The sequence below is a fragment of the Notothenia coriiceps genome, unplaced genomic scaffold (assembly GCF_000735185.1).
Source record: "Notothenia coriiceps isolate Sejong01 unplaced genomic scaffold, NC01 NC01_scaffold00000339, whole genome shotgun sequence".
In the NCBI taxonomy this organism is placed as follows: domain Eukaryota; kingdom Metazoa; phylum Chordata; class Actinopteri; order Perciformes; family Nototheniidae; genus Notothenia; species Notothenia coriiceps.
This window is the reverse complement of record NW_011333040.1, coordinates 23,922,995-23,946,207: the sequence shown is the minus strand read 5'-3', so window position 1 is coordinate 23,946,207 and position 23,213 is coordinate 23,922,995. Positions and strand designations below refer to the sequence as shown.

At 39.2% G+C, this 23,213-nt stretch overlaps 1 protein-coding gene across 3 annotated transcripts in view; it reads left to right on the top strand.

The window, feature by feature from the left end:
• The window catches only part of pcdh17 (protocadherin 17), a 53,266-nt gene that overhangs the window by 7,380 nt on the left and 22,673 nt on the right, over positions 1-23,213 (top strand). For 2 of the 3 annotated variants that reach the window (XM_010775810.1, XM_010775795.1), the window contains exons 3-4: positions 15,606-15,664; positions 16,072-16,244. In XM_010775810.1, coding sequence (XP_010774112.1) covers positions 15,606-15,664; positions 16,072-16,244 — 232 coding nt within the window. The remainder of the gene's footprint in view (positions 1-15,605; positions 15,665-16,071; positions 16,245-23,213) is intronic. The other variant, XM_010775802.1, reaches the window with a different exon arrangement.

Sequence of the window (23,213 nt, the reverse complement as noted above, 5' to 3'; positions counted from 1 at the left end):
TATATATCCTGCTTACTTGAAGTAAATGGTTATTTTGTGTTCTTGCATTTTAATGTGTGTGTTTTTTTATACCTCTGGACTGTGGGAAACAGTATTTCGGTCTTTCTGTGTAAACATATTTTGAGATTGACAATAAAGTCGACTTTCACTTTGACTTTTGTTTTGACTGACTGAACATTAGATAACATCTTACATTTTGAGTTGTGTTCCTTGTTCCCAGTTATTGATCTTCATCTACCGACGTTGGTTATGCTGTTTGGTGACAACTACAGTGGGGTTTTTAGAGCTTTTTGCGAGTTAACCAAATAACTATATCAAACCAGTGCCGTTTCAGGCTGGAAAGCTAAAAAACAAGTCCTTCCTTAGAAATGTGAGGAATGCTAGTCCTATACATATTTTCATTGGGTTCATTACTACAAGGGACACCTCTTATACATGTCATTGAATTAATGTCCTTACTGTAGTTTACAGGAAAGAACCAAAGATCCGTGCACCTTTTAATAATTCTGAGATATGATGCTTTTTAGGCTCTAACTAACTAAAATGTAACTTCAAGGCGCTTTTATTCACTCAGTGTCATAAGCTACAAACTTCACATTTCATTTCAAATTGCATGAAATGTACAAAAGTCCTTCCTTCATTGTACCGCTCATGGATATTTCAAGATAGGAAATTCGGTTTCTATAAAGTTGTTCTCCAGTTCAACATCAAACATCGACTCCAATGTTCAAAAATGATCTTTGGTAAGTTGGTATAGAAAACACAGTAAGCCAAAGTAAATGAAAGTTTTATATTTCTTAGTTTCCTGCTGGAACTTTGATTGCTTTTGGCCTGCTGTGGTGGCACCCAGGAGAGAAGCTGTACATGAGGTATGTCTGGTATGTAAAACCAGACATCTGTTAGCCATCAGTCTTCATTCACTCCTTATGAAACGTTCAATTTCCATTTCCTTATGATCAAACTGACTTTCCATCCTCATTTATGTCTCCTGTTATCAGACACTTAGAGGAAGACACATGTCATACTGTATGTCATCTCTATTACTCAGGGGAGCCTGGCGTCAATTATCATGACAAAATAATATGCCAATGGGTATATTCCTAACTAAATACAACACAGTGTGACAGAAGAACACACATTTACTGGTGCACATTATTTATCGAGACACATGCACACAGACACACACATCCCTAATGCCACGAACGAAGATTTAAAATCCCATTACTGACCCTGGAAGTTGACTGCAATTACAAAACACATGTGTTGTGCCGTAACCTACTCACACACTCACTTTGACTTTTATTGACTTCTATTATAAATCTCATGCTAGCATGCCAAGCCTCTCCCTACCATCCTGCAGTCAATCCTATTTCCATAAGCAGCGTGGAGCCACATTGCTAATACAGTTAGCATGCTGACAGTCAGTGTTCAGTGTTAATGCAGCTCTGAGACCAGCTGTGGAGAGCCAGGCCCGCTCACGTTGGTTTCACCCATTAGAGGCTAATGGTTTTAGTTGGGTTAGTGCAGTCCATTCAGATCCTGCTGTGAACATTGATTTCAGTGTTTACTACTCTCAGAGTGTGTGTGTGTGTGTGTGTGTGTGTGTGTGTGTGTGTGTGTGTGTGTGTGTGTGTGTGTGTGTGTGTGTGTGTGTGTGTGTGTGTGTGTTCCCCTCCTGAGGTGCTTCACAAAGTAGAACAGTCTGAATGACCACAAAGGGAAATATGTCTTTTAACCCCTGGGTTTATTGTCATATTAGAACGCAAATTGATTTCACAGTTTTTTCTTTAAGCACATTTTGTTCAGAGAGTGAGAAGAGAACAGAGAGCGCTNGTGTGTGTGTGTGTGTGTGTGTGTGTGTGTGTGTGTGTGTGTGTGTGTGTGTGTGTGTGTGTGTGGGGGTATAACGTCATTGTGTATTCCCGGCATGTGATTTAAGCCTTTAGCTGGCAGGCACCGTGACAGAGCCCCTCTCTTTTATGAGCAGGACAATCTTGCATTTGTCCGAACCTTGAAACACCCTTCCTCCAAGAAACACACACACACACACAAACCCACACACACACTCATGCACATAAACACACAGATGCACGTGTAACCAGGTTTGGGCTGTTTTGAAGGATTCTACTGAACAAGTCTTATCAAAGCCTCCGCTATATATTGTATTGAAATTGCTCCCACACTTCAGTGGCCACTGAGGCAATGAATAGAAAAGCGCTCTTTATTTCATTTCTCCCCCTCTCCCTTCATCTTTAGATAACTGCTTTCCTCTGAAGCTTTCTATGGAATGAGTTTGGTAAACCTGTATGTACTGAAGCCCTCTTGCTGACAGGATTGAGCAGCTCAGCAACTAGATGCAGTCAGTCTTAATACTCATTTACAGGAATAAGAGACAGTTTAAGAAGCTGTTTGTAATTTGTGTTATTTTGTCCCCCAGTTGATCTCTTCTCAGTCACAAGGCCAGATGTGTTTTATTTGGTCATGCCAGTACATTTAAAAAAAAAAATTGGCTCTCCCGAGGGTGCATCTACATATTTCCACAAATAAACCTGCGGCAACTGTACATAACACTACATGCTGAAATTCTGAATTATTAATAGGACGTTTTGTTTTTCTTCATCTCCCCCAAGCTCAAATGATATATGCAACTGAGAGGAAGTGTGTTTAGACCACAGAGTGTTGCTCTGGGGAAGGAACAGTAAATTATGTCTGTATCTACTACAGCTAAAATATAGAAATGTTGTCATTGAATGTTGTAATAGTTTATTAGCTGCCATTAGTTGTATTTCAGTTTGCAGAGAGGCTTGTTTTATTACAGAAGCATCAGAATGCCTTGAAGCTGTAGAAAAGACTAACACACAGCAGAAAACTGCAGCTATATTTGCACCCTCTTTCATTAATAAGTCATAATGTTTAACAGATCAGAGGGAAGCAGAATATGTCACGATAAACATCAGAGGTCTCTGGCTACATATTTGTTAACATGAAGGGGGGCAACACAGAGTAAGTGTGAAACTACTAGTAACGTTATGATTGAAATATAATTTGAGCATTTAATTGACCTCACTCTGTTTGCAATAAGTGGCAGCATGAGAGAAAGTGCAGATGAATCTTCATCTTCTCTTTCAACACCTATATGGTAATGCCATGTTTTAAGTTTTGAAAAGAAAAACTGAATTAATGAACAACACTAATGTCTCCATCTTTACCCTCACTTTTGATGTTTTCCCTGAACACTTTTTCCATGAAATGAACTAAGGATACAGATTCTTCAAAGATTTACACAATTAGTTATTCCTTTTCTTGTGGAAGTACACAAGAAAATGTTTTTCAGATCGACATAGCTGTGGTAGTAGTACATATTTTATTAATCTAAAAATTCCAAGTAACCCTGCTGAATAATTGAATAAAAGCCCCTGACGATGCCTACCACTAAAAACGGTTCCCCATGTAAGATCTGACAAACTTAAGTCGATTAAAAACTGTAGAGATAGAGGGATGGATAGATGTTAGGAAACTGAAGACAACATATATGTATGCATTATATTGGTCTTATTGGTCAGCCACTACAAATCCTTCCAACCAGCTGTTGTGCATTCATTTTGACACAGCACTTATCTGAGCTGCATAATTTCGTTATTTTAACAGACCTCTCGACCTGGCAAAGCAGGGAAACAAAGGGTTTTTTAATTTTTTCGAGTTCAGAGAAAGAGACAGGATATGAGAACATGAGTTGACCTCCGTGATAGCCAGATTGCCCGGACACATTAAACCAATTTACTTGGTTGAATAGGAAGCAGCCTATTGGAGATGACATGGGCAAGATAATAAGACCGGATTGTCAGTGGACATTTGCTTTGGAGTAATAGTGCATTTGTGAGCGCATGAGTGTGTTTGTGATGGAGGGGAAGTAAACGATCAGAACTCCCCTAATTCAATGACACTGAACTTCTAAATATCATGTCACACTGTCATGTCTTTTTGTTAAGTAGCAAAGACCATTATTTAGCTTGGTTTGATGTGGTCTACAGATCAGGTCCTATAAGACTTAGCATATTATTATTCTATTCTGCTACCATGAGCCTTGTGACTTGTGTTTACTGCTATTCATTTGTGTTTATTGTGTCTTTTTTTCCCTATCTGACAGTGTGTCTTGTTTTCTTGACCCTGCCGATCCTGTGTGCCCATATGTATGTTGCATTTCAAGTGAACGCCTACACAAGATGGATCAGTCCTTAACTGTAAGGTGTTTTCTTTTTGATATAAACTCCTCCGATACACGCTGTACTATAGAGGAAAAAGAAGAGAGTGACAAAACAGTCTGTGCATGCCCCCAGGAGATTTTAAAGCATTTACCTTGGTGCTGCTGGCATTGTGCTGAAACAACTCAAGCACAAGGAACCTAGCATCAACAGAGGTCACAAAAACAAGAGAACAAAACATAACCTTCACAGTGGAGGAATCTAAGATTTAGCTGCCATGTCTATGTGCGTGTGTATGTACTTGCACTCGCACTGATGCACCTGTGCTACCACCAGCTGTGCTCTGAAGCACAGGTCTTGCTGGTTCCCTCAGATTGGAATGGGCTTCCCTGTAGGGGCCGCCTGCCCCCTGGGGGCTCTTAGATCCCTCCTGGGGTCTCTAGACTTAGCATTTTGAGCAGGAAGCTGTAAATAGGTGTATATATATAATAGGATTGACCCCATGGTAATGTGCGCTGAGATACACAGCACACAGAGGGCTACATTGGCGCACATGGCACGGCAATGTATTCTTTGAACTCCTAGCAGCTGGGTCTCCTTGCTGTAAATCAAACACTTTCAAAGTCAAACAAAGTGGAACTGGCTCTGTTGTGTCTTGGCACCAGTCCAACGTGAGAGAGCTTTTATTTCTGCCACATCTTCCTTCACTGTGCCCCCCAGGCATGTAATGTAGAAACAACACGCAGCTCAAAGAATGAGTTATGTGAATCTGTTCTCACCTTCTATCTCATTAGTATAAGAGAAATGATTTATCCCTTGCTCCCTGAGAATCTCTCTCTCTCTCTCTCTCTCTTCGTCCTTGCCTTCTACAGTTCAGCACTTTTTCAGCTTCATCAGTAATGTGATTAATTGATTGCAGGGATATACCATGAATACCATCTCATTTACTCTAATTTCACCTAACTACATGTCAAAACAAGGCGTTATAGAACAGGCTTCTTCTTCCACATACAACCATTTCAGTTCATTGTCCCTTCCTATTCCAGAAATTACATTTGCATTGCAATTTGAGAAATGGGTCCATAAGAGATCTCACCGTCACTTCTGCTCCTGCTTATTCCTGCAGCACAGTTTGAAATCTGACTCCCATGTCTAAAGTCCTATGTGTTTCTCAAGAGAATTGACAGCCGCTGTGTTTTGTACTGGCTGTTATGTGTTTGTGGCAACAGAGGTGAATGAGTCGGCACTCTTGGATGTTATTGCCTAAACAAAAAGGCCCACCAAGTGACGGGCATTGCGGGCACAAAACATTTGTCATCAAATGCTTTTACTGTGTCTGCTCTTCAGGGAAGCAGTGGCCATGTTGAGTGTTAATGCTGTATTGAAAATTGTATATTTGGCCGGTCTCATCTGTTTCTATTGCACTACACAGATGTACTCAATTGGCCCCTCACTGGGTTTATGTCTTGGAGAGGAATCTTTTTGGGGCCTTTAGCATTGAGATCAATTGCCGGTTTGCTCCGTTTCATATTGATTTTCCTCTGTTGGCACTAAAATACTGTATTTCATTATCTATCGCTCTGAGCATTGTTTATTAAAAAAAAAAAAAGAATTGTGCTCGCTCTCTCTCTTCCTCTCTTCCCCCCGCTCCTGCTCTGACTCTTTTCCTTTTAGGATTCCCTTTCTGTCTCTCTGATCTTGTCATCTTAGATAAGCCATGCAATTCCTCATGTTACTGACGACCCAAGCCAAATTCATAATGATGAGATTATCTTGTCAACAGTACAGAGTGTATATGTCTGCCATATTGATCTGAGCACAGTCTTAAATGAAGTACCACGATGGAAGCGTTGGCTCACTGATAACTCTGAACAGATCTTGCTATTTATACACTCAACACTGCTGGGATGACGAATGGAACCCATGTATTCTGCCCTTGTCCTCTTTTCCTCTTTCCTCCTCTCCTTTCCTATTAACAGATTGATGGGACAAAACAACCCCTCTCCCAACACACATTGTCTGAAATTGCGTCCTCTTTGAGGTCATGTTGACATGCTGAGTCAATCTACTCCCAGTTGGAGAGACATGGGTGCTGCTGTGGGAAAAACCAATCAGATGGACTGCAGGGGAGGGAGAGCACGGAAGAAGAAATTACTAGCGCTCTGGCCTGTGTGTTTTTTTTTTTAATTACTGAGGTTTGAAGGGGGATTTATCTGTGCATTTGAAGAGAAGGTCAGCTGGGTTTAGAGCTTGAGATTATGTGCGATTGTTTCTTCTGTGGGCTAGCTGATTAATGGTAAAGCTGGTCTGACAGATACTTAATGCACTATAGACGCACTTAAAAGAGAGCCAGAAGAACTGGCGTCCAACACTTTGACAACAGAGCATTATCCTAAAGCCTTTTCTGTCAGTTTTTACCCAGGTGTATTACAGTATACCAACTTATTGTATTCCTCTTTCTTCTGGCTCATCCTTTGCTCAGATACCTCTGACCTGAAACATATACAGCAGATAGGTCACCTTGAAGTAAAAATATGCAGCTTTGTGTGTGTGTGTGTGTGTGTGTGTGTGTGTGTGTGTGTGTGTGTGTGTGTGAGAAAGAGAGAGTTTGAATGAGAGGGGTAATGTGTGTGTGTCACTAGTGCATGTATTGATATTAAACATGCTGTATGTTTGCATGCATTCTGCGTGTTTCTGTGTTCATATATTATACGTGTCTGGCCTCGGTTCTTGGCATTAGGGAAATATCCAAAATCCTTTCATCCACAGAACAGTTATTTCTCCTTCCATTTAAATGGAATAATTGCATCCTTTAATGTTTTCGTTCACCCTTAGTTTCTCGCTTAATCTGCAAATAGACAACATCTTGTGGATTGTTTGTTTCAAAACAAAATTATAAAATGTGTCCTTCTTCGATTGAATTTGATAAAAAATACTGCATAAGAGGGCATACAAATATCAGTTTGAAAGCTTAATAACGGTGTCTTTTTGTAACAAGTTAATGGCACTCATCTTTACATTAAAAAGGCTGCAAACAGATATGCTGAATAATTTGCTTGCCTATTTGACTTTGGTTCAATTGCATTATGTAATGATTGCCAGTTGACAATTTAAGGTTAATTCTGAGGAAATCTCTAATTATTAGGATACATTCCAATGAAAAGAAGAAATATAGATCTTAAAGGAAAACATATTTTACATTTTGGAAATATATTAACTTTCTTGCTGAGACTTAGATTTATCCTTGATTAATACCACTGTCAAAATGACATGTCGCATATATCTCTTTCTTTTTTTTATGGAAGCTATTGTTTTGAGCTATGGTTATAGGCATTTTGCCCAATAGGTAGTTTGTTTAAATTCACACATGCATGTCTTGTCTGCACAGTACGACAGGTCTGTTAGCTCTGTAACAGCTTTGGACTTTTGGGCTTAGTTGGCTTCGGATTAATGAGGGTGAAGGGAGGTCAGTGCTGACTCAAGACTTCAGTTACCGGCAAAGCCATTGTAACTTTTGATGAGCAAGTACTGAATGATTAGAAGCTAACAAACCAAGATCACATACTTGATCTTTTACCTCCTTTTTTACTGCTTTCTTCAGAGTTTCAACATGTAAACATGTAAAATCAAGTTAAATCCTCTCTGACTCCAAATCCAATTGTCTTTTTCCCTAATATTTCCTTTATAAATAATCACAAGACTGGTCCCAGCAGTAAGATACCCACACCAGCTGGTTAAATGTGTCTACAAAAAACGTAGGTATGGAAAACAACACTCCTATTTCAAGAGAACCGACAAACTGCTCTATTGGGTTTTTTTTGTGTTAGAGTACATGCCAAAAGCCACATTTATCATTTACTCCTGGGGCTAAACTGCCACAGATGTAGATTGTGTTGATAGGAGAACAAACGTGCGTTCTTGTGTTGCGCTTCCTCTTCTGAGTAGAAAGGTTCCATCTGAAATGGCAGCTGAGTCTTGCTGCTGAATTGTAGTCAGTGTTATTTTATTTTCTTCTTTTTTTTATAATTCTGTTAGAAACTGCAGACATATTGCAGAAGATAATAGCAAATGTACCCGGCCCTGCATTACTTGAGTAAAATTTGAATGAGTGTGCTTTTTGCCACTTACCTGGGGACGTAAAAACATTAATTTGGGCGGAAGCTGGAGATTGGGTCACAACCTTTTCCAGGCAAACTGTGATTTAGAAAGTGTTTATTTCATTTTCAGTTCCTGTTGAATTTGTTTTATGTTTGTGTGCTGTGATCCACTGTGTTAAGCAGTACACAAATATTATATTTAGTTTTTTTTGTTCCTTATTAAAATTAATAAAACAACTATTTTTGTATTGAATGTGAGAGATAGATTTTGTAAGAGAAAAGGATTGAAAAAAATAAAATAAAAGTTGTCTACTCTCACCCTGTATTCCATTATAATGTAAACTATCAGAAAAGTGAAACTCACAAGTCCACGGGCACCACATCCCTTTGTGTTCCAAATCCAAAACTACTGTAGAAAACAAACTTCTTAAGTACCTCATTTTTTCAGGATTGTAGCATAAACCCATCAGATGATTTGCATTTCTCTATCTAGCTGAAACTATCATTACATCTTGTTAAAACTTTGGTATACTTTTGATATGGGAAAACAGAAACTCATGTATTCCATCTCAAGTTCCTCAACTAAACCACTTAAATGATATGTATTTGATCTGAAACTGCAGGTCCATTGTAAAATGGGTCACAGTCAGATTCCTTTTTATTATTTACACTTAGTGCAAAACAATCCAGTTTGCCAGCTAGCATCGAGCGACAGTTGTCTGTTTCCAAGTTGGCAGCTTATTGTAATCTTTACCCGAGGGCATGTTGGTCAACATTATAACGTTTTATGGGTAATGTTGTCCTTTTTAGTCTGATAAGCATGATTCATTCAATAATAGCTTAATCAGCCCATTAATAAATCAATTACATGCATAGTAGATATTTATGTTCTGGTAAACAGATGATTCTGTAATACTATATGCTTATTAGGACAAACCTCCTGAGCCATTTTCTTTATGCCAGATTTAGTTTAGCCCATCATTTGATTTTTCATGCATCATAAAATAGGCTAGACTGCAAGATCTCTAGTACCTGTAATTGTGTGTGTGTGTGTGTGTGTGTGTGTGTGTGTGTGTGTGTGTGTAGGATAGTGTGTAATAGTGATAGAGGAAAATACACACTCTTAAGAGGAATGCATTTTAAGATTTTTTACGCCGTTCAATCTCAAGGGGATAATGAAAGGCTTAAGAAAATTATTTACCAACGCTTTATTGACCACCTCTCTGACTTGAGTATTTTTTTCAGGCTCTTTGTGTCTGTCAATGAATTCTGGTGACTAAATTACTTTCAATTACAAAGGATGTACTCTACAAAAGTGTCTCTTTGCAAACCTCAAAAACCCAATACACACTGATAGACTCTTCAATACAAATCCAGCTATCCCAATTGTACATAGGTAACTGCCTTAGAATTTTGACCAACGAAGTAATTTGTAGAACAAAGAAAAAACGATATCCATGCTTGCTCATGTGCTTTCTCAAAAGGAATATTAAAGTATCAGTAACCGAGCAGGTTGAAGGAAATTAGCTTTGAAGTAGTGTCTCATCTCTTTTTATTAAAAGAGGCAAGTACAACCTCAGCCCTCCCTCTTCCCTGTGCACTCTTTCTTTTCTGTCTTTTACTTTTTGCCTTTCACCTATCGATGAATTAAAGGTCCCATGTCATGCTTTTCCGGTGATTACCCGTCCCCTTGTGTGTTATGAAGGTTTTTCTGCATGTAAACGGTCTGCAGAGTCAAAACCCTCAAAGTACACCCTGTCGCGAGTAAAACTCTAACACAGAAAATACCTCCCCAAAACGCCTCGTTGGGGATACGTCACTGTCCATTGATTCATCCGGGTAACTCATGATGTCATGCGTTACCCGGAACCAAATGGACCAATCCGTGGAGCCGTTACGTTACGTCCGCGGAGCCGTTACGTTAAGCCCCCGCTGATTGGTCCAAATTGACCAATCCACGGACTTCCTCACACACACACTCAGTGCATGCAGCTCTGCTGATCTCTCCTCCCTGGCTGCAGGCTGATAACAGACAGTTGGGATCGCGGCGAAATTCTCTCTGCAGACCCATTCTCACAGCGTTTATCAACCTTTTTCTTACTCAATATCAAGCCACACTTATTGTTTTTACTTCGGCTGTGACTTTGTGTGTGTTCAGGGTGAGTTTGACTGTGTTTTGCTGTCGCTAAACAAGGAAACCACACCTCCACGGAGCTCAGCGCGATTCACAACGTCCCAACCAATCAGAGCACACTGTGCTCACAGGGAGGGTGGGGGCTGGAGCTATTGGAGCTACAACGAGCCGTTAAAGGCAGAGAGTGAAATTCAGTGAATACACGTAGTTTACAGAGATGCTGTATGAGAAACCAAAGTGATTTTGGAAAATTGCACAATATAAATCTATTCTAGTAGACCTCAACAATGGAATTATGATCAGTGGAAATGGCCATGAAATGGGACCTTTAAGTATCTTACGCAGTGTGTGGTTAGATTAAGTTAACTATTGTGCCTTTTTTTTCTCACTTTATGAATCGGGATTTATCATGGTTGATAGTACAAATGGAAAGTTGTGCCACTAAGGAATTGATGCTCCACTGGGCACCTCTAATGGCCCTATATGGTCAACCAAAATAATTCAACAATCAATTTGAGGGTATGCAAAATCAATTATGAATATTGTGTCTTTGCTGGTGAGCATTGAAAATGCAATGTAGAGGTCATGCGGTTTATACAACCGTATGTAAAAGCTTTGTTACTTAGCGCTGTTTAATGAAACATAGCCCTATTCCCTAAAAAATGAACAACACAGAAAGAAGTAATGTGTTTTTATTATAAATGATGAATTATGGCAAACTATGATTAACAAGATGAAATTATAGAGTATGATGAGACTATCCTATCAGAGCTGCCTGAGTCACCAGCTTGTTATTCCAACAGAATGCCACATAGTAGTTCTACAAAAAAAATAACCGGTCTCAATATTTCAAGGCAGCAACAACTCTTACACACTTTATTCAGCTTGAGTTGTACTAGATGTGTGGTTCTAAAGTCGAGTTCAGGAAAATAAAATATGGGGAATAGAGCAAAGCCTTTTCAGTAAGATAGATACTTTAAAATGACCGATCACTATGGCATTAACAATGTCCAAATAATCACATGTCACCTTAAAGGGAACCTATCATGCAAAATGCACTTTTGTACGCCTTTTATACATGAATATGTGTCCCCGGTGTGTCAGGGAACTCACCAAGTGTCAGAAAACACAACCCTCTCTCTTTTCCTCCATACCCAAATCTCTAAAAACGGGGCTGCAACGGATCTGATACAGACTGATACAGATTTTAAATATCTCTGACGTCAGAAACAAGGAGCTCCGCCTATATGGGCTACTCTCCACCTATCAGTGGAATGGGCGGTTGCCGTGGCATGGTAACAGCATGGTAACAGCATGGTAACATGACGCTTGTGCATCGCCCCCCTACTTTGCAGGGGGGCGAGGTCAGCTGCAGCTCATTTGCCACAGAATCAGCCCTTGCAAAAACAGGGCTGGAAAAGAGAAAATAGAGCGAAATGAGGCATGGCTAAAATACATGATCTGTTTGGTATTTTGAAAAAAAAACTTCACAGACATGTTTTATATAGGTATGGCCCTACAATATATTATTCAAATATAGCATGATAGGTCCACTTTAAATTGTAAATCTTTGTTATTTAAGTCTCATGTTTGATTGGTACAGAATATATAGCAAGGTCATCAGGGCTGGTAAGTCCTTGCTGTGTTGAAATCTCTATGTTGAACTTCAACAGTTGAAGTCACCATTTACCGGCAACAATGGCACTTCCTTATTTCTCAGAAATGCCATTGGACCTGACCTCTTGTAAGTTATTTGGAAGATAGTGGAAGATATTTAGTAGGCAGCAGACTGCCATGGCTTTAAGTTCACTTAAGCCCATTGATTGATTGCTCGGTTATCTCCAGGAAGATGTATAGGACCATCTAATTAGATTTGATCACTTACAATTGCTCCTCAGCCACAAGGTAATCAATGCAGTCTAATTATTGTCCAGTTTCTCCACCCATTTTCCTTACTTCCTTTATCATCCTTTCACTTTGCCGTATTACTCACCTTTTTTTTGTTTTCCTCTTTCATTTCCTGCTTTTGCTGCATTCAACAATACCAATCTGTCTTCTTTCTTATAAGGTCAATTCCTCAGTTTTATCCTTTACCTACCCTTCGTTCCTATTTGGCTGTTGCTGTGCTACTGTGACAGTTTTCCATGAGGAATAAACTACAGTTCCCTTGGTGGTAACGGCACACACACACACACACAAAATGCTTAAAAAAGCATTTATATTTCTTGTTGGCTTACTGACAATGTTATGGTGCATTTGGAACCACTCACAAGCATACATACAAAGTGAGTGTAGGTGTTTTTGGGAGACAGTAAAGGACAAATGCATGTAGGTAGGGGGGGGGGATGTGTGATGTATGAAAGAGAAGCTGCAAATTGTCTTTTTTCCCAACCCCTACCCACAATTCAAACACACATGTACACAAGTAGACTAATACACACCAACAAAGCCCCTTAGACACCAGCGGTGCCCCAAAATACACCAAGGCCTGAGAGTAGAATAGCAAACCAATATGCTCGTCCCATTTGTCTCAATCGTCCTGCTGTCTGCTCGGTCAGTCTTAGGGTCTCAATGGGAATACAGAATAGAGTGCAGCTTTTTACACTTACTCAGCTCATCGTACTCAGTATCTCTCTGACCTTTGTGGACTTGCTAGGTGGACTTGATACAATTACCAATCATTCAGTTCAATTCAACAATGAGCTTTTGCAATTCTCATTCACAAGACTACTAATGAAATTAACCTTTGCTGATATTTACGCAGTTCAGTGACCCGAACTGCTTAATGTACCTTTTGTTTAAAAGGTTTGCTACTTTGTCAACCTTTGTATTCCAAATATCATATTTCAGGATATTATTTTGGCTTAAATATAAAGATGATGCATTTGAATTTAGTTTAGTTACGCTCAATTCACTTCAGTTCAATTCAGTTCATTTCAAGATGCCCCACAAGAGGAAATGAGAAGGCAAGAATTGCAAGCATGCAACATTAAAAAACTCAATGAAACTTGCACTGCTAAATGAATGTATGAACTGTATAATTCAGTGTCTAATAATGATAATGAAACGACTGGACATCTAGATTGTATGCATCATTCCCCCTCAAATGATCCTGTATCCATTGTGGGCTCTGACTGGCTGAGTACAAAGCAGCTCATACTGGCCATTATCGATCCATTAATTGGAAAGTGGCCCATTGTAGTGAAAGGGCTGGGCAGTTATAGACAGACAGGAAGAGATGGAAGCTTAAGATCAGCCTGGACTCTAATTGGCAGGAAAGAGGTTTCTATGAAGTGGTGTAATGTGCTTTTTATTGGCATGTAGGGGTGGGGGCAGTAGATTGTTGTAGAACTGAGCGACATGCATGTTAATTCTTTATGGTAAGACAAAACTCATGAATACCAAGCTACGGGATTCATTGCTGTATTTCTATTTTACACACTATCAAAGAACAGCCTACCTTTTACCATTTCAAGTTTATTTCCTTAATGGTAAACCATAAAAAGATACCTTCAGTCTATTGTTATATAACCCAAATTCCGTGCACATTCTCTCATTTTGTTATTTGCTCTATGTGCACAGGTGCATAAAGTAAATTGAATCCTATAAGAATCAAGCAAAACCTTTTTCTGTTAATGCACTTTCATTCTGATCAAATTCAGTTCCAACAGCTGAGTTCAAGCATGTCCAAGGACATTAATATAAAGACTTCCATCCCTTCTTTTTGAGAAACTCAGGCTGTTATCATTTCAATGCCAAACGATTTCTAACATCTATTCTTTTACCCCATGGTCAAGTTTCAGCCTTTGATACATTCTGTGCGTGTTTTCTTTTAATCTTGGCGAAGGCTAAAGTGGAAAAGAGTGTTTAGGTAGAGATAAAGGTGTTGGCAAAAACATGGAAGGTCAAAAGACTGGGGTGGCCTGTCTGACCTTCACACCCTTTTTTCATACTGTGCCACTGCAGAGCACGGATGACATTGAAATACTCTATCGACTGTGAGTCAAGCTGTGTGTGTGAAAAAGCCTGGCAGAAGGACACATTACTCACTAAACATGACATTTTACTGCTATCAATTCAGAACAGAGAGTGTTGCACTACATAGGGAAATTATTTATGTTACTGTGATGAAAACCACAACAACAGAATGAAAGCTATATTTCTAGAAGCCAATAGTTACCACAATTCCTGACTTTACCCAAAACATACTTTATTATTCCTAGTTATTTGAATAAAAATGTAAGCACATTAGTTTCATACTACCTGTATGTTCTCTGTGTCTTTACACGTTTGCATTCCAATTATTAGTAATGTTGACAGCCACTTTTGTAAATGCCAGAAAGAAACGGGGACCTTTGTGACCTTTTAGATCAAATGACAAGACTACAAACCCCTCATATATCTTATTGAAATAATTAAGAAGAGAGAGACAATACTTCCAGCGCCCATGTAATTGATCCATTCTGTAATGCACTACTGCGTACAGTGCTGAGGAGTGTTTGTGCCGTTTATGTATTTTACGTTTTGTACCAGTGTTCCATTAAACTGATGCATTTTGTCATACACAGCATACTGTTTATTTGTGAGGCTGTCTAAGTAAGACTTCAGTATTAGGGTATTAGCGTGTCTTTGTGTGCACAAGCATGCACAGTATTCACATAGCATGAAGATCCCTGTGTGTGATAAGGTAGCCCACCATATGGAATAAACGCCACATGGTTCATATAAAAGCCCCAGTTCCTACCAACAATATCTTAGTTTATAGAGAAAAACAAGAATGTCGAGGCTGACAGTCAACAGATTCTCACAGAAATGTTGTGAAAGGAACTAGCAAATTGCATTTACATTTCTGGTCTGGAGATGGTTGGCTGACAAGTTTTCTATAGTCATCAAGACTACTGTCAGTTATTGATCATTTCTGCCAGATTTGGTGGTCAGCTCTGCGGTTTACTCTGGAAAGCCTAATTGGATTTCTTTATGTGGTTAATGAAATGCTCAAACTTAAACGGTATAGAGCTCACATCCCCAGTATTGTATTTACCCTTACTCTGTCTCTACCACATTTCTTTCTGCATAATTAATCATGTGTCACTGGGAGATCTTGTTTCACAGCAGGAATAATTCCTGTAGAGCCTGTTACATACTTTTTTTTTCTCTCTTTCTTCTCCACAGACGGACAATTTCCCCACTGAGCCTAATTATATGGGTAGCAGACAACAGTTTGTTCAAAGGTAAGGGTTGAGATCTATACCAGTCACTACATCTCAGACCTTTGTTTTATTTTCTTCAATACTCCAAACAGAGTACTATAGCATCAGCAAGTAAATTAGATTATTAATAAGATGTTTTCATAGCATGGAGACAAAGAGCATGTACATTTATTTAGGTATTCTCTGTAATACATAAAATATAATCACATAGAAGATGTGTTGCTTTTTATTTCATCTTCATCTGGCTGGTACAATGTTTTTATTACCTCCAAATCCCATCAATATCATTTTTTCTTGTTTTACCTAAGCCTTCAGGGATGTTCATCAATGTTTCATACTGTCTCTACATTTTCTCTGAGTTGTAAAAAAGGAAAGAGCAAATTCACAAATCTCCTTTTTTGTTCTCCCTTTTTTCGTAATGTGTTTAGCAGTTCAACCTTCAAAGACCCAGAGCGAGCAAGCCTCAGAGACAGTGGTCATGGTGACAGTGACCAGGCTGACAGTGACCAGGACACCAACAAAGGCTCCTGCTGTGACATGTCTGCAAAAGAAGCCCTCAAGTTGAAGGCTACAGGAGTGAAACCACCGCCTTTGGAGCAAGGTGAGCTCTCATCCTTATATATGACTACATGACAAATGAAAGATGATGCGCCAGCCAGACAAACTTTAACCAAATGATTATCAATCCTTTTTTTGAGATTATTTGTTTGAACGATTGAGCTCCAGACTTGCCTGAACGCATCGCAGCGCTCACAATCTCAATTTATACTGGGCTACTTCTTGTCCTCTACTTTGTTCTCTACTTTGTTCACTTTTCTCATTTAGTGTGTGTGTGTGCGTGTACTTGAGGGTGTGTGCATTCTATACACGTCCTCAGTTTATCAAAGCAGACAAGCCCATTATGTTTTTATAAGCCCAACTTCTTCAGCCTCTCCATTTAGTCCCCCTTCCCTGAGCACCCATCTCTGAAACTTTGATAATGGAACATGGAAAATGACTTAGTGAGCGGCAGGAGATGTAGCTTCGTAGTGTGGTGATTAAATATGAATAATTATTCTAAGCACTATGGGTCGGGCAGATTACACATGACATGTGTAGAACAATAACTCCCCAGATATGGGTTGTTACAGTCCTACTCACCCCAGCTGCCTCACATGATTAGTGCAGGTTGACAGGAGCAAGAAAGCCAAGATTATACATAGGTACAGAAAGAATTAACAGAACAGGAGGAGGTATGGTACATTTCTCACTGCAGCTTCATCCACTCATGTTCCTCGGTGTGGGCCATTACCTGCTGGGCAAAACAGATATTCCCACAGAAATAAAGATTTAAAGTCTCAGGAGGAAGTATGTATCTCACTGACTGGATCGAGAAGTATAGTGTGCTATACTGAACATGGATTCTGTGTAATGGTGCTATTCATCTAGGGAACAGAAGGGCTGTTTAAGTCTTTGCGGAGGGACAATGACAATTTATACTGCACACTCTGTGCTGCGATATGCATGTCTGACTAGATAACATTTTCTAGCATAAAAAAAGCCACACACGTTGGCAAGAGCAATTGGCCAATTAAAAGCTCCATATGTTTCTCATTTTGAAGATGTTACTATTTAATTGTCCGTGAGGGACTGAAATAATCACATTTACACAAACGAAACACATGACAAACTGAGCTAGGAGTGTTTTGGTCAGTAGTCTGTAAAACCTGTCCAATACTACATTGTTGGTTGGTGTTTACTAAAACTACCTGAAAGTGCCAACTCCAACCTGTCCATCTACCTTTCTGTTTCCTGTGTGTTATCTTCGGTCAGCTTTCTTTTGATGGTCTCTCACAAACCAAAGTTTGTTGCACCAGTACAAAAAAAGACAAACACACACACACTTATGCTGCAACCTGCCTTAAGCCTGTTTTTCACTCACTACTGCGCTCTCATTTATTCTCAAACAACTTTCGTTCTACTTCTCCACCTCTCCCTGTTTGGGGAAATCAATTGATGTGAGATTATACAGTTAACTGGCTGCAGCTGGCTGTGTTTAGCCAATAACATGTGGGCTTAGCTAAAATGTGGGGGAGGGCAGGGGCAGAAGGCCAAGGCATGGTGCAAGAGCAGTGATAAGGAGTTAGAGGTGTTGAACATCGCTTTGGCAGTGTTCCAGTTCATCTTTATTAAGTTGCAAAGATACCAGTTGAATGCTCCAAAGCAACAGATATGCCTCACTATGAGTCCATATTTACATGAGAAAACATTATTAGGATTAGATTTTCTGCTCTCAGATTACAATTTCATCTGCTCGGAAAGGCCTGTTTCTATGTTGTAAGATCTCCTGCAGTTGAAGATGAATAAAAAGATGGTCACCTTGTGCGTGGTAAGCTCCAGAGTAGTCCCATCTGCTACTTGCTAAGATCATGTACAGCCAGGTAATTTATCATAGTCATTTTAAAGCTAATTAATTAGGCTTTTTAAAAAGAAAAATAGATGAAAACTGAAACACAAAATATGCAGTAATGTGCTGCTCTACTTTCAGGTATTGATATCTCTGATTTAATGTAGCTCCCTGTTTGAACACACATTTACTATACACCAGTAGCACAAAAGTATGTCCATTATCAGTTGACAAAGAAAAGGAAAAGTGAGCTTGTCATTTGTCACTGTTCCTGGGGTAGTTTTCCTGCAGGGTTTATTTTCTACACATCTCAGCACTTAACATCTACTTTATATGTCTCTTTCTATCACCCCACCCTTCCCTCCTTCATCCCATCTTAAGTCTTCTGTTCCTCTCCAAGCATCACACTCCCAATTACTCTATGTAGCTCTCTGTGCTTGCCTGCCAGTACTCTGCAGCCTCATTCTCTGGCTCAGTATAAACAGAACTACAAGTGCACAAAGCATGTCATTCAAGTCTCAAAGATTCCCCGAACCTTTCTCGGTCCTACGTTTTTAAAGTCAATGGGTTATTATCCTACAGTCAGTGTACACTTCTTTCACCTTGTATGTATTTAATTTTCCCATCGTTTTTTCTTACTTCTACGTATTTCCCATCAATTTCTCTATTTATGCTCTCCTGTGTTAATGGGCATTGGTAGAACAACCATTAAACTCCCCATGTCCGTGCTTGTAATTGATGTTCTTCCATTATTTGCAGTACGTTTTCTTCTACACAACCTAATCTGGACATCTTTGCATGAGGGACCAGTCTTAAATTGATTAATTAGCCCTGCAAAATCGGTAGCAACGTATTAATTAAGCTTAAGTATATCAAATGCATTTTTTCACCACTTCTAAATGGCGATTAATTGATGCTCTAACGCGTCTGTAGCAGACGTTGGTACTGGCTTGTCTGGCTCCAGCGGAGAGGCTGGCAGCACATCGCTCGCCTCTGTGGAGAAGACTGCCACGGTCGCTATCACAAACAGACAGGCAGCAGTGGTGTGGGGAGATGTGACCCACTGATAGGGCTGTCCGAGGGAATGGAGAGAGAGAGAGGGTTGATGGGAGAGGAGGAGGAAGAGCATGGAGGGACGCTGTTCGGGGATACTGTTCAAATGTACCAGGCAGCCGACCTGTCCTAATTAGTTGCGATTAGAGTGTGAAACCGCCTGCCTTGTTTTAAAAGAGAGGCATATGTGGGAAAGAATAGGGGGGAGGTTCGAGGAGGACATGATACTTTGAAGATAGGTTGGATACAGTGAGGAAAGGCAGCATGAAATGTGTTTCTATCAAAATGGCAATGATATTGACTTTTTACCATTGTTTGTTGCAATGTGAAATAAATCCCCACACCCACATCATCCCTGTAATAAGCTTAAATAAGGGAAGTGTCCTGCTTTGTCAGTTACTCTCAAACACGCAAGCTATGGAACATAAACACCCCCAAAAATATGTAAATGCAGACGCAGATACTGTACACAAATAAAGGATGATGTTGTGTTTTTAATTGTTATCCTATAACAATTGAATGTCTTTTATTTTGTCGATTAGTATCACCAGATTACACATGTTTCAAAATACAAAATCAAGCTTATGTATTGCAGTTGATAACTGAGCAATTAAGTATTGTATAATATTGCCATCGTTCATCCTACCGAATTTCAACAACATACCAGCTATCTCAGTGTAAGTATTTCATAGTATGCCGCTGGGTAAAAAAAGGGTCCACAAGATTTATTATTTTGTTCTAGGGCTGATGAATTTCCCCACTATTAATTTTTTTTTATCTTATCATTTGGATGTTCTATTAAATATAGTTCCCAAAACAATAAGTAAAATGTAATTGTTATCATTTAATAGGTTTTTGAATCCTCATTGTTGAAGTGTGCATTCCAAGTAAGAAGAGGGCGTGACCTTACATTTAATCATCTGTGAAATCATGAGAAAATTAAGTCTTTATATGTTGTTTTGTTTAATAATAGTTGTTCTCTCCAACCAAGCAAACTTAATATTCAGACTTTAATCCATCTTTAATATGCACCCATCATCCACTGTGGCAGTCTTAAGCTTAAGACTCTAGCATTACTGTACTTTCCCAAATCGTTTCAACTCCCCACAATATTAGTCTTTCCTTTCTTCTTTTTATATGCAGCAATTAATTTTGAATCAGTACTGAACCTTTGATAAAAGAAAATTGCAATTCCAAGATGAATTGACTGGTCAGAAGTCAGATCAGATGCCCTTTTCACACTTGCAGCCATGGCAACCTCTATCCTGCTCAGTTTGGCCTTCAATAAACCTTTATCTGACTGTTGGAAAAGGGCATACCATTCAACATCATTCATATTTCATGGACAGATTAATGCAGACAACGTTTTCAGAGCGCGGGTCTTTGTATATTTCACCTATGATTTAAATTATTCTGAATTTGTATTCAAAAGGCAGCACGATCACTCAAGTTCACTGTTTACATGTATGTCATTATTTTTACAAATAGTTCACATAGGCCAGTCTAGTTGATACATATTACAATTCTAGTTACATCTGTATGCCTTTTGTTGATAAGCTTATGCTTTTTTTTTTATTATTATGTCTGACTATTTGCACCTATCTTTGTTTTAGACTTTATATTGCTTTTAATGTGAAATTATTTTGTGTTTATGCAAATGTAAGCAAAGAAAGGACAATAAACCGATAGAGAAAGAGAGAAACACTGAGTTCAGACACAATTGAATCTCAAAAAACAATTGAACAAAGAAACACACAATCTGGCTGCTGACAGACTAGCTGCTTGAAGACACACATCTTCTGAACAATGTCCAGTGAGCATTGATAGATACACAGCCAGAAAGTGACTCACTCATCAAACTGACTTTTAAACAATAATTCATGAAATGAAAACTTTTAAAAAAAGAATTATGGCTAAAAAAAGTTGGTTCCCATTTGTCTTAGGTTTGATGTGTACAGTTTTTCTGGTATTACGATGAATGATATGCATACCTTTCATACACTTTGTTCATATGATCAAGAGGCTTTTAAGCAATATTGCATACAAAAATCCCAGTCCTTAGTGAATTTACATATTATTTATAACAACAAACATCATATTTCATTGTTTTATTCTTACATAAAACCCGGTTGACAAATGTACATTTACTTCCCCATTAATCATTACAGCAACACATTTGTTTTTCAAAAAAGCTCAAATTGCATCTATTATATAATGTCTCCTAAATACAAGTTAGTGCAATAAACGGAAGACTCCATCAGGGGGTACTCTCCGTGGCAAAGAGGGCATCGTTAATGTGCTATTTTTCACACGATGTTAAAGTAATTGTTCCGCAGGTTAATGGACAAACATCTGCAGAGAGAGTGGCTTCATTGTGAGAGCATTGTAATTAGTTAGTTTACAAACATTGCTCCAAACAAGTAGCATATGGAGGAGTCATGGTTTCATCACATCTGTCTGATTAAACATGATTAATTTGGCCATCGGATTTTGTTTACAACCGTTGTTTCAGTGAAAACATGTACCTGCATCATTTCAGTTGGACTCTCTTAGAGCAGCATGAGAAGAATGTTACATAGCTCCTGCGTGTCATTATATGTTCATTATACTTTTTAAAGTCCTTGACCTGGGTAGTTTACTAACAAAACATTTAAGATCTGAGAACACCAGCCATATGATCATGTTTCTTTTAACGCTTTGTGCGAGCCATTGAACAGAGAGGGTTTCTCTCCGGGCCGTTCATCTTCCCCTGCTGCTCATCTTCTCAGTCCTCCTTGGCCTGTCCCTGGCCGGGCTGATTCATGGCACCATCACAGGCTGCTCTCCTGGTTGAGAAGTGAGAACCATCAGCAACCAGGACATTTCCAGGAAGCATCACTCAAAATCAAATAAGATTTGTGAGTTGTGTTTATGTGCCTATAGATGTGTGCCAGATTGTGTGTTCACCCCATTCTTAGCGGATATGGTGGTATCGCACAGCAGTGAGGCGATTTGCGGCTAAGCTAGTGGAATCCTGTTGAAAGCCTAAAATCTTGTGGGGTGAAGGGAGGGGAAATATCACAGTCTTAGGATTTCTTCTCTCTCATTACGGAAGATTTATAGGGATTAGTGTATTTTCTTTAATACACAAAGTGATTTTCAATTCCATTGTTATGATTATGGTTCATGAAGGGTAATGTCCAGTCCTGTACTCGGTGTGTTCATTGGGCTGGGCTGGCTGTGGGGTGTGATTTCTAAACCTCAGCCCCAATGCATAGTGGCTCACCCCCTGATCCCCATTCAGCCGTTGGAGCCTATCTCGAGCACTGTGGCACCACGGCTTTGGAGAGGATTGATGAATATCTCGGACTCTTACCAATTGGGCTATATCTCTGGCATTATACCTTCAGCCTGGTAGCGGCAGTGAATAATTATGGCATGTTTATAGAAGCAATGAGTACAAATGTCTTATTTGACTCTAAGAGCCATTATAAACTCTCATCATAGCATGATTGAACTCCTCATCTTTTACAATAAATCGCATTAGATACCATTGAGAGGGCTTTTCTCATGCACCTTCCAATAAAGGCTGCCACCCCTAAATGCAAGCTGCCCAGATATTTTCCTCTCACCGCTCTGTAATGAGAACATTAGAGGGTATTAATTCAAGTGTGCGTTCACTCATATTAGAAAATGAAAAAACACACAGAGCCATTAAATGCTGTGGAAATGTTATTCAAGGCCCATTAAAAAAATGTTTTGTCTCACAGAGTATTAGTCCATAGTGATGATTCAAATTAATCACTCTTCATCCGTAATGTTAAAGTTTCATCAACTGATGCTCCAGGGAAACCCTCAGTGACATTATTATTGTTTCTTGATTTTTTTTTCAGCTCTTTGAAAAACAGATATTACATGCACATTTTTAAACACACTTTTTATGCTGAACTGTAGATCAAGCTGGAGATACTTTGTTGTCATTGTTGTAATCAGGAGCCTCACCTGCAGATGAATTTGAATGCGTTTGCTTTAATGCCTCATTTCTGTGTAAAAGAATTCAGTAAGTAAATCCGGGCGGTTTGCCGATTTTGCATATCTCATGTTTACAGTTTAAACATGCACACAGACTTGCTTGCTGTAAACACCCTAGTA